Source organism: Trachemys scripta, chromosome 3, assembly GCF_013100865.1.
Source record: "Trachemys scripta elegans isolate TJP31775 chromosome 3, CAS_Tse_1.0, whole genome shotgun sequence".
NCBI lineage: Eukaryota > Metazoa > Chordata > Testudines > Emydidae > Trachemys > Trachemys scripta.
Genome location: NC_048300.1, coordinates 198,008,512 through 198,020,694, shown reverse-complemented (window position 1 = coordinate 198,020,694; position 12,183 = coordinate 198,008,512). Strand labels below are relative to the sequence as shown.

Genomic DNA, 12,183 nt, shown 5'->3' with positions numbered 1-12,183 from the left:
TCACATAACCTCTTTGTCTAGCCACCGACAGCCCTGCAGAATGTCCTTTTCCTCCCACGTCTCAGAGTCTCTGCCCTTTCCTGTGGGATGAGGACTGAGCCGTGGGTTGGTCACCTCTAGATGTGATTGTTGCGAGGTGCTGCCCAGGGGCTGACCCAGATGGTGCCCCCTGGAAGCATAGCTCATTGCAGCCGCTCTGCTAAGCAGGGGATGTTTCCCCAGTGCGTCCTGATCGTCACCACCAACCACGCCAGTTCTAAGATCAAGTCAACGGCCCAGCCCTCCTCTACAAACACCTAAACAGGCCGGGAGTCAGCTCTCTCCAGACTCTGTGAGGCCAGGCTGCTGCCTCCAGGGCACTCCCTTGTGGCCAGAGATGGCGCTACAGCAGCTCTGCCTCAGTTTCCCTCCCTGGTGCTTTGCAATAATTGACATTAGGACCAGCATCCTTGCAATAAGATTCCCCTTTCGTGGGGTCTTATTTATTCACTACCTGACCAACTGCAGACTGTCTAGCCCCACAGTCCCAGCCCTTCATCTCATCAGGGCAGGCGTCCCACCACCCTCCGTCCTGCAGTCTGGGGCTGCAGCCTCACACTGGCTTGTCTTCCCCTCCCTGGGCTGGGGGAGGTCAGAGGCAGCTTCCTTCCCTGCTGATCTCTCTCCTCTTGGGAGCAGAGACACATTAGGAGCCATCCTTGGTCCCAGGGCTCATCCCTGCTGGCTGGGAGAGAGGGGAGCTCTGCCCCACCCTCTACGACTCTTAAAGGGGCCAGACCACCCTGTTATACCCTGGCATTGCAGCTGTGATCAGTGGGGAACACCCGGACTGATGTGGCCCCCTGCTCCCCTCATATGTGGGACGAGCCTCTCCCAGAGGGCAGGCAGAGCCTTCCAGGCTCATCTCCTGGGTCCCCGGGTCCCCACGCCGGGTCTGCTCCTTCGGACTGGCGGTTGTGAGGCCTGGGGAGAGCGAACGATGCCGAGGTGCCGTGCTGAGGGGTGCACAGCAGACAGAGCTCGGAGACAGTCACTCTGTGCTGGCACCAGGGGAAACCCACCCACGATCGACTGCCAAGAGAGGGGCCGGGGTCACCCCGAGGACCCTCAAAAGGCCAAGGGGTCTCGGATGCTCTCACCCAGTCTGTTCGTATTAGGCCAAGCCTCATCTATTCCAACAGGCGGCTGCTTCCATCACTGGCCAAACAGCTGATTGCCGCAAATGTTACTCTAGCTCCCTCTGGGCTACGTGGCCTCGTCTCCGCACGAGATGCGGGAACGTTTCTCTTCCCTGACCAGCCACTCTCGAGCCAAGCTTCACGCTGCTGCCCATCCCCCCGACTCTGCCAGTGCCCCCAATCTCGCCCGCCCCAGAACACAGTCACCCCCCTGCCTTCTTCCACACAGCCCCTGTGCTCCGCACGACTCCCTGCGCTCATCTGCCAGGCCCCCGTCCTGCCCACGTGTACGTCCTTCTGAAAGCCAGCCCCTGTCCTGCTGCCAGAGTGCAGCGTGTCGGCAGGGTGACCAGACAGCAAATGTGAAAAATCGGGATGGGAGTGGGGGGGTAATAGGAGCCTATATAAGAAAAAGCCCCAAAAATCGGGACTGTCCCTATAAAATCGGGACATTTGGTCACCCTACTTGTCGGTCTGCACAGCAAATTTGTCTACACTACACAGCTTTTGGCCACACGGCCGTGTCACTAGAGTCGGGCTGTGTAAACGCTGTTTGTCGACAAAACCCTTCCACCCCCTACGAGCGGGGTTCGCGTTGTCGACAGGAGAACGCTCCTCCCGACCACGAGCCATTTACACGGCCACTTGCTGCGGTAAAACTTTTTTAAGCACCTGTGAGCGACAAAAGTTTTGTCATTCAATTGGCAGTGTAGACAAAACCTCAGTGTTTGGGAAGTGGCCAGGACACCGGGCAGAGATAAATAATAACCATCACTCCTGGGCCACCACTCGCAATGAGCCCAAAGATCTACAAATGCATCAACCGTCCCTCTCGGTCTGGAAGTGGGCTGGTGGGAGCGTGAAGTGGATTTCTGACTGACAGGCTCACAGCCCTAGGGAACTGATGGCAAGATTCATAGATTCATAGATTCTAGGACTGGAAGGGACCTCGAGAGGTCATCTAGTCCAGTCCTCTGCCCTCATGGCAGGACCAAATACTGTCTAGACCATTCCGGATAGACATTTATCTAACCTACTCTTAAATATCTCCAGAGATGGAGATTCCACAACCTCCCTAGGCAATTTATTCCAGTGTTTAACCACCCTGACAGTTAGGAACTTTTTCCTAATGTCCAACCTAAACCTCCCTTACTGCAGTTTAAGCCCATTGCTTCTTGTTCTATCCTTAGAGGTTAAGGTGAACAAGTTTGCTTCCTCCTCCTTATGACACCCTTTTAGATACCTGAAAACTGTTATCATGTCCCCTCTCAGTCTTCTCTTTTCCAAATTAAACAAACCCAATTCTTTCAGCCTTCCTTCATAGGTCATGTTCTCAAGACCTTTAATCATTCTTGTTGCTCTTCTCTGGACCCTCTCCAATTTCTCCACATCTTTCTTGAAATGCGGTGCCCAGAACTGGACACAATACTCCAGTTGAGGCCTAACCAGCGCAGAGTAGAGCAGAAGAATGACTTATCATGTCTTGCTCACAACACACCTTTCAATGCATCCCAGAATCATGTTTGCTTTTTTTGCAACAGCATCACACTGTTGACTCATATTTAGCTTGTGGTCCACTATAACCCCTAGATCCCTTTCTGCCGTACAGAACAGGATAGGTACAGAACAACCGGTTCCACCCACCTGCCTCATCTGGAGAGCTGAGCTCCATCTCCCTGACTTAGCCAGGCTTCACCCAGGCTGCTGAGGAGAGGCCAGTCAGGGGGTGGGGACATCACAACAGCGACTGCCACTCACTACTGACCCACGGCAGGATTTGAACTGCTGACCTGGAGATCTAAGGGTCTGTGTTGCTTCACCAACCGGGAGAGGCCTCTAGGGCTGATATTAAGCACAGCTGCACACCCCGGGTTGCCTCCAGACTGCATTGCCTAAGAGGCCCCAGCTCATGGAATTCCTGGCATGTCCCAACACCGCGAGGGATGAGATGCGGGGTCAGCTCTGGCTCTGGGGGTCTGCAAAGTGGCTCCGGGGCAAAGCCCCCGTGGAGTCAAACTAAGCAGGAAGCGCTAACGGCCCAATCAGCAGCGGGTCTGAGCACCTGCAGCTTCCACGGACTTCTATGGGGCTATTCGCCTGATTCGCAGAGGTGCTGAGCCCCTGAAGCTCCCATGGACTTCAAAGGGAGAGGAGAGTGCTCAGCTCTTCTGAAAATCAGCCCATGATCCCCGCCCCTGACTCGCCAGCCCTGCCTCCCCATAGCTCCACCTTCTGCACTGCGGTACCAGCACGGCAGAGGTAGATGGGTCCTTAGAAGTCCATGGTCCTTAGAGGTCCGGCGGTAGATGGACCCTCAGAGGCCGGTGAGCCCTGTGGCCGAGGAGTCAGACGGGATTCCTCAGCCCCAGGGCTCACCAGCCTCTAAGGGTCCATCTGCCCTGCAGCTGGGAGATGTGATTGCTGGCTCGGGTAGACAGACAGGCACTGGCTTTGAGGGAGCGAGCATGCTAAAACGAGCAATGCTCCGTGGCGGCAGAGGGACGGGCCAGCCACCCAAGTACAGTAGCACCTCAGAGTGACCAACACCCGAGTTACAAACTGACCGGTCAGCCACCCCCACTCCCTTCTGGAACCGGAAGTACGCAATCTGGCAGCAGCAGAGCCAAAAAAACCCCAAAGACAGTACAGTCCCGTGAACTACATAGAACCTCAGCGTTAGAGACACCTCGGGAAGGGAGGGTGTTCGTAAATCCAAAATGTTCATAGCTCTGAACAAAACTGGTTCTTTCAAAAGTTTACAACTGAACATTGATGTAGTACAGCTTTGAAACTTTTATGCAGAAGAAAAATGCTGCTTTTAACCATCTTAATTTAAAGGAAACAAGCAAAGAAACAGTTTCCTTCCTTCTTTTTTTTTTAAACTTTCCCTTTTTTCGTTAGTAGTTTAGGTTTAACAGAGTACTGCCCTGGATTTGCTTTTTGGGGGTCTGTGTTGCTGCCTCATTGCGTACTTCTGGTTCCAGATGGGGTGTGTGGTTGACCGGTCAATTCATAATGCTGAGATTCGTAATTCCTGAGGTGTTCGTAACGCTGAGGTTCTACTGTACGTCCCTAAGACCTTGGACTTGCAGCCTGGGTTTGATCTCAGCTCCGTCACAATTACCTGTCTCTGTAAACCAGACAGCAGCCAGGGGGTCCACCACAGCTCAGTGCAGAGCACGGTACAGTTGACAAGCCTATGATCACTTGGCATTTCTGCCTCAGCCACTTCAGTCCTGCCAGGTACAGAGGGCACAATGCTTCCCAATGCTGCCTCTCAGCATGCTTTAGCAGGGAAAGAGTTAATGCCACACTCCTCCCACAGCCTAGCATCTTGGCTGCACCCCTGGCCTTAGAGCCAGCAGAAGCAAAGGACACCAAGCGTTAATACCTCCAGAGCAACACGAAGGACGCGTCTGCAGCGCAGAGGACAAGGACATCACAAGAGGTGCCCAAGCCCCAGCGTTCCCTAGAATGGCGACATGCCTGGCCCTGGCGTGACAGCTCTCTCCCTGCCCTTGCGGGCCACACTCCAGACCAGCCGTAAAAAGGGAACCGAAAGCCCAGCAGAATCTCAGTGACTCACTCCAGAGTCTCGCACAGAACAACCCACTGAACCTCAAGCGAGGAACCAGGCGCAGCTCCTGGCTGCCCACACCACGTTTTCCCAGCGGGCCACGCCGTAGCTGTAGTCTCACCGGGGCCATCAGCCAGGGAGCCGACTCAGACGCCAATCAAGTGAAGAGACCATTGGGGACATCCCGCCCTATTGCACACCCAGCCTCTGTGCAATACACCGCTCCGTGCCCACTAGTGGCTGGCCTCAAGAACTAGACCAGCCTGCGGGTCAGGCTGCAGCGAGCTGCTTCTTTAGCCCAAGTGGCCGAAGCCTCTGGCTTTGGGACTGAAGGTCCCAGGTTCAATCCAGGCTGCCTGTATATATGCCGCCACCGTCTGTTACATCAGGTAGTGTTACAACAGTGCAGGGCCCTTAACAGGGCACAGCAGCGTGTACCAGGTCCGTGCTTGAGGAAATCCAGATGAGGCAGCTTCTGCCTCACGGACCCAGATCTCCGTCACAACACTGCATCCCGCCCCGCTGACCCAGATCTCCGTCACGACACTGCATCCCGCCCCGCTGACCCGGATCTCCGTCACAACACTGCATCCCACCCCGCTGACCCAGATCTCCATGGCAACACTGCATCCCGCCCCGCTGACCCGGATCTCCATCACGACACTGCATCCCGCCCTGCTGACCCAGATCTCCATGGCAACACTGCATCCCGCCCCACTGACCCAGATCTCCATCACGATACTGCATCCCACCCCGCTGACCCAGATCTCCATGGCAACACTGCATCCCGCCCCGCTGNGCATCCTGCCCCGCTGACCCAGATCTCCATGGCAACACTGCATCCCGCCCCGCTGACCCGGACCTCCGTCACGACACTGCATCCCGCCCCGCTGACCCGGATCTCCATCACAACACTGCATCCCGCCCCGCTGACCCAGATCTCCATCACGATACTGCATCCCGCCCCGCTGACCCGGATCGCCATCGCAACACTGCATCCTGCCCCACTGATCTGGATCTCCATCACAATACTGCATCCCGCCCCACTTACCCGGATCTCCGTCAAGACGGAGCATTTCACCAGCTTGAAGTTCTTCCCCATGTTGAAGCTGTTGCTGTGAAAACACACTTTGAGGATCCTCACTTCCTCCTTCTCCATGTCGATGGGCACTGACACCATGGTGGGGTCCAGGGTCCCACCCAGGCTCCGGAGCGAGCTCCCCCGCAGCCGGTTCAGGGTCTCCGGGATTCCCGACATCCTGAGGCGCACGGCGCTGCTAAGACCTCAGCATCCCTGTCCTGTAGGGACAAAGACACAGGTGGATGAATGAAGAAGGAACAACCCTGGCCCAGGCTGCATGGCTCCGGCTCAGCGCAGGGCAGGGCAGCAAAAGACAGCTGGGCTCTCAGCAATCACCCCAGGGGCCAGGCCCCCCACAGCCTATGAACTGACTTGGGGGGAGAGCTCAGCATGGGGGTGGTGGGGAACCTGGCCTGGGGCCAGTGGGGGAGAGGCAGGGAAAAAGCACGTGGGATGGTGGAGGGGCAGGGAAGGGAGAGGGCATCCTGCATGGGTGGGGAGGGGAAGCCGGCATACAAGAGAGCCCCAGAACTCCCCACCCCCAGCAGGAATCCTGCTCCCGTGCCATGTTTACCGGTGGGAATTCGAACCCCCGCCCCCGGGCCTGCGCTCCAGCCCACCGGTGAGAGGCTCCGCAATTCCGTCCCGCGCCGGGAGCCTGGGACGGCGGCATGGGCAAGCCAGCCTGGGAAGCAGGCGTGTGCTCCACACGGGCCTGTCGGGACAGGCAGGCGTGACGTGGGCTCGCTCAGCCGGCAGGGCGCCGCTCCCCTGAGACGCTGCTGCCGTCCATAGTCCAGAAACACTGCGGCTCCCCGGCCCTGCTCGCTTCACCCGTACGGTGTAAAGGTCCCAGGGCCTGGGCTGCGACCTGCCCCGACACACAGCATGGAGCTGGGAGTGCCAGGGTCCTGAACGGGAGCGGAGCAAGCCAGCTGGGCCTGCACCCTCCAGCACACGGCATTAGAACGGTGGGCAGAGATATAGGCGCAGTTGTGATCTGCTCCACTCGCCCGTCCCGGGGGCTGCCAGGCCGGTGTAACCTGATGGCTGCCCTGCAGCACTCTTGTTCATATGGGATCAGATCTCCCGCACCCTGGGCTTTCTGATCAGCTCATCACTTTCCACCTTGGACCTACACACCCAGCTCCCTCCACCCTCTCCACCTGCCCAAGGCTGGATCCTTCCTGCGCTGGGAAACTACGGCCGAAAGTCTGACCCACTGTGATCCTCCCAAGTTCCCAACCTTGATTTTCTCCCCTCTTCTTTTTAGTCAGTCCAGCCCAAGCCCCCGGCTATGGCTTTGGGGTTTTATGCAGAAGGACAAAATGGTGCATTTCCCAGCCTTCCTCAGCAACCCTACAATAAACAAGCCAATGGGCACAGCCTAGCGCTCACAAGCAACCCTACAATAACAAGGCAGTGCGGACAGCTATGCTCTAGCAATCAACCCTACAGACGGATCACAGCCCGGCCCTCGTAAGCAACCCTAGCATGACAAAGCAGCGTGCACTGTTGTGCCTTCGTCAGCAGCCCTACAATAATAAACCAGTGTGCACCGTACAGGTACAATTTTCTAAGTCTGCAGATCTGTACATCATGCACCCATCACTATGGGCTAGGTTGTGAGCCCTTTACTGGCATGGGTGAGCAGTGTCACACACAAATACTCTCGTGTCCTTGATGGGCATTATCTGTGTCAGCAGCTGCTTGCCAGTTCATGGGCTTTATCATCTGGTCCTCAGTGAGACTTTTCCCCTGAACAAAATCTTTGCAGTTCCCTTTATAACAAACCCCTGCAATGCCAAAGTCGATTGTGAGTCACAGCTGCCTTGATTTCTTATGAAGGGGCATGGCAGAGCCAGGAAGCACACACAGATGAACAATCTCTTTCATCTCAAAATGATTCACCAACTAGACCACTGAAATGCAGCCACCTCTGGGGTGGAGGGCAGCCGCTAACTCGCCCAGCAGCTGCCCAAGAGGAAATGTTTTCCCACGACACCAGGGGAAAGTGTTTTTGTGGAATCACAGAAAGGCAGGGCTGCAAGGGACTTTGAGAGGTTATCTAATGCAGCCCCCTGTGTGGAGACAGGACCAAGTAAACCCAGACTAGGAGTTTGTCCAGCCTGTTCTTTTGATATATGGAGATATACCTATACAATAGAACTGGAAGGGACCCTGAAAAGTCATTGAGTCCAGCCCCCTGCCTTCACTAGCAGGACCAAGTACTGATTTTTGCCCAAGATCCCTAGGTGGCCCCCTCAAGGACTGAACTCATAACCCTGGATTTAGCAGGCCAGCGCTAAAACCACTGAGCTATCCCTCCCCTCCCCCGGTTCTTAAAAACCTCCCGTGATGGAGATTCCACAACTTCCCTTGGAAGCCTGTTCCAGAGCTTCACTCCCCTGAGAGTTAGCAAGTTTTTTCCTGTTGTCTAAGCTAAACCTCCCTTGGTGCAGATTAAGTCCATTACTTCTTGTCCTGCCTTCAGTGGACACGGAGAACAATTGTTCACCCCCCTCTCTATAACAGCCCTTTACACAGTTGAAGATTGTTACCAGGTCTCCCGCTCAGTCCTCTTTTCTCAAGGCAAAATATGTCCTTTTTTTTAACCTTTCCTCACAGGTCAGGTTTTCTAAACCTTGGATCATTTCTACTGCTCTTCTCTGGACTCTCTCCAATTTGTCCACTTCTGTCCTAAAGTGTCGCACCCAGGACTGGACACAGTGCTCCAGCTGAGGCCTGCCCAGAGCGGGACAATTACCTCCCATGTGTTACATGCGACACTCCTGTTAATACGCCCCAGAATGATATCAGCCTTGTTCACAAATGCATCACATTGTTGGCTCATATGCAATTTGTGACCCACCATAGCCCCCCAGCCCTTTGCAGCAATATTACCTCCTAGCCAGTTATTGCTCAGTCTGGAGTTGTGCATTTGATGTTTTCTTTGTGAGTATAGCACTTTGCACCTGTCTTTATTGAATTTCACCTTGGTGACTTCAGATCAATTCTTCAATTTGTCAAGGTCGTTTCGAATTCTAATCCTGTCCGCCAAAGTGTAGGCAACCTCTCCTGACGAGGTGTCATCTGCCAATTTTATAAACCTACTCTCCACTGCATTATCCAAATCATTCATGAAAATATTAAATAGTACCAGACCCAGGACAGACCCCTGTCAGTCCTCACAAGATACACCCTTCCAGTTAGACAGTGAACCATTGATCACCACTCTTTGAGTACAGTCTTTCAACCAGTTGTGCACCCACATCATAGTAATTTCACCTAGATCACATTTCCCTAGTTTGCTTATGAGAATGTCATGAATGACTGTGTAAAAAGCCTTACTAAATTCAAGACCTATCACCTCTACTGCTTTCCCCCAGCCACTAGGCCAGTGACCCTGTCAAAGAGGGGTGGAAGAAGACACTGACAATCCCAGAGAGGCCCTGGAGACCAAGAGACCCTGTAGCAGTCCATTCAGGGCGAAGCTGAAGCGCACGGAAGTGTGGAACGCTTGCCCTACAACTGCATACGCTCAGTTGCTGGGACAGCCAACCCATGACGTTTCACCAGCATCAAGGGAAACAACACAGGCTGATGACCAGTGACCAGCTCTCGCTTGTCCTAGTTCGAATTAAAGCCAAACGTCTCAGCCTGAAACATAAATCACCTTGATAATGAGGCAGGAGAAGAAGGATCAATCAGCCTAAGGGGAGAACTCCCTGGAGCAGAATAAGGACTTACGAGGAGAGGCTGAGGGAACTGGGGTTATTTAGTCTGCAGAAGAGAAGAGTGAGGGGGGATTTGACAGCAGCCTTCAACTACCTGAAGGGGGGTTCCAAAGAGGATGGAGCTCGGCTGTTCTCAGTGGTGGCAGATGACAGAACAAGGAGCAATGGTCTCAAGTTGCAGTGGGGTGGTCTAGGTTGGATATTAGGAAAAACTATTTCACTAGGAGGGTGGTGAAGCACTGGAATGGGTTACCTAGGGAGGTGGTGGAATCTCCTTCCTTAGAGGTTTTTAAGGCCCGGCTTGACAAAGCCCTGGCTGGGATGATTTAGTTGGGGATTGGTCCTGCTATGAGCAGGGGGTTGGACTAGATGACCTCCTGAGGTCTTTTCCAACCCTAATCTTCTATGATTCTAAGTGGTTGATGATCGCCATTTCCCCGACGCACAGCAGAGAGAGGGCTCAGTGACAGACGGGGATTCCTGCCAAGACTGGATTATTTGGGGGCCAGTGCAGAAGCAGGAATGAAAGCAGAATTGGGCCAATGCTACTGAAAAATGATGCTCCACCATCCGCTCCAGTTTGTATTCACTGTTGGGCGATGTCCCCGCTGACATCACCCTCAGGACGAGTCATTCAAACCAAATTTCAAAATTCTTTTGCACACAGGAGAATTTGTGCCCTTATCCAACTGAGGGACAGAAAAACTACCATGTGACTCAGCTGACCAATCACAAGAGTTTAAATACTGAACATTCTGATATTGCTCACAATCGAGCCACCTTTTGAAAGGGTGAGGCTGGATTTCCACTAAGACGCATGCATTGCATTGTTCTGCAAGAGGATGGCTGGATCCCAGCTAAGGTGCATGAATTGCTTTGTTCTGCAAGGGGATGGCTGGATCCCAGCTACGGTCCATGTTCTGCAAGGGAGTAGCTGGATTCCAGCTACCAAAGGGGGCCAAGGGGAGGGGCTACAGGTGACCAAACAGATCTTCTCCATCTTGAATACGGCACTATTCCAAGTGAAGCCTTAGCACGTGAGACTTCTGGGTTCTGAGGTGTCTGAGTGCTCTGGCTAGCACACTTCGCGCACTGCTGAAGCTACGAAACCTGTGGATATGTATCTCTGTGTGAGCCTCTGTCCACAGAACCCTCACGAAGCATGTTCTGTGGCACTGAAATGGCTCCATTGCGCCCCCACCCTGTCTGGGGGAGATGGACTGGGCGAACTCCTAGGTCTTTTCCATCTCCAGTTTTTATAACCACATTACACTCCAGTGCACAGCCGCTGTCCTACCTGCCACGCCAAACCCACTGGTTGCTGCTGTTTGCACCCTGACCCTGCTCACCCTGGATGCATGCGTGATGCATGAAGGAGCTCTCGGAAAAGGACCCGTCACTGCAGGAGAAGTAGAGCCTCACACAGAGGAAACTATGGGAAGAAAGACTCCTGGGCCAAGAAAGACCAGCTGCAGTGAAGAAGGTGTGTTCTCTGTACCTCACAGGCAGGGCTGCTGGCATGTGGCTAGTTGCCGGCTATTTCCCATACAGCAGGGGTCTGAAACACGCAGGCCGCATGCACCCCGCCAAGTCCCCACGCCCCCGCCCTGAGTTATTTCCTGTGGCCGCCAAGCTCCCCTCCCACCCAGCACGCCGCGTCCCCGCTCCTCTGCCTACCTCCAGGTGCTTCCCGCCGCCAAACAGCGGAGGAGCAGGGAGCCACGCGCTCAGGGGAGGAGGCAGAGAAGAGGTGGGGATTTGGGGAAGAGGTTGGAATAGGGGCAGGGAGGAGGTGAAGTTGGGGTGGGGATTTTGGGGAAGGGGTTGGAATGGGGGAGGGGAAGAGGCGGGGCCTCATCGAAGGGGTAGTGTGGGGGCGGGGCTTTTGTACCTTTATATGAAAAGGTGTCAGTGGTGTGGCCCTCGGGCCAACGTACTAGTCCGCATGTGGCCCTCGCGGTGATTTGAATTTGAGATCCCTGCCATACAGGGACGAAAGGCCCTGCCATCGGGTAGCTAAGAGTGGGCAGCAATCCACGGCCCGGAGCGGGATGCCGATGTTTGCAGAGTGCTCAGCGGTTATCGGCCACACGGCAGCAAATGAGCGGGTAACAGCACTGATACAAAGCGCGGCTGGCCGAAAGGTCAGGTCACGGGCGTGGCTTGTAGCAGGGGCTATTACTATTATTTATTAGTATTTATTATGTGTGTTACGGTAGCACCCAGCGGCCCATGTTGGGCTCAGACCCCCCCCCCCATTGCGCTGAACGTTGAATGGACACGGCCCCTGTCCCAGAGGAAGATAAGTGACACCCAAAGGGCTGAAAGAGTGGGATACAATCAGCGAGAGTTTCTGTAAATCAGTGCAGTTCTTTCTCAGAACGATAACTATTCCGAGCCAGTGCCAGCCAGTGCCACCTGCCCGTGGGGTGTCATGGGCTGAGCCGGGTATATTGAGGAGGGGCGTGACGGAGGAGTGGGGGGCCCAGGTGTTGAGAGGGGACCTTGAGAAGGGAGACGGGGCAGTAAGTGGAGGAGCAGGAGGGAGTCAAGACAAAGGAAGGTGTGAGAGGGAATCAAAAGCAGCGAGTGATCGGCTGGGATTGGGAG

The 12,183-nt window shown here is 54.7% G+C and overlaps 1 protein-coding gene across 5 annotated transcripts in view; it reads right to left on the bottom strand.

Annotated features, from left to right (window-relative positions):
- The window catches only part of PTK2B (protein tyrosine kinase 2 beta), a 112,072-nt gene that overhangs the window by 46,881 nt on the left and 53,008 nt on the right, over positions 1-12,183 (bottom strand). For all 5 annotated transcript variants that reach the window (XM_034766797.1, XM_034766800.1, XM_034766802.1 and 2 more), the window contains exon 2: positions 5,807-6,054. In XM_034766797.1, coding sequence (XP_034622688.1) covers positions 5,807-6,013 — 207 coding nt within the window. In that variant the 5' untranslated portion in view covers positions 6,014-6,054. The remainder of the gene's footprint in view (positions 1-5,806; positions 6,055-12,183) is intronic.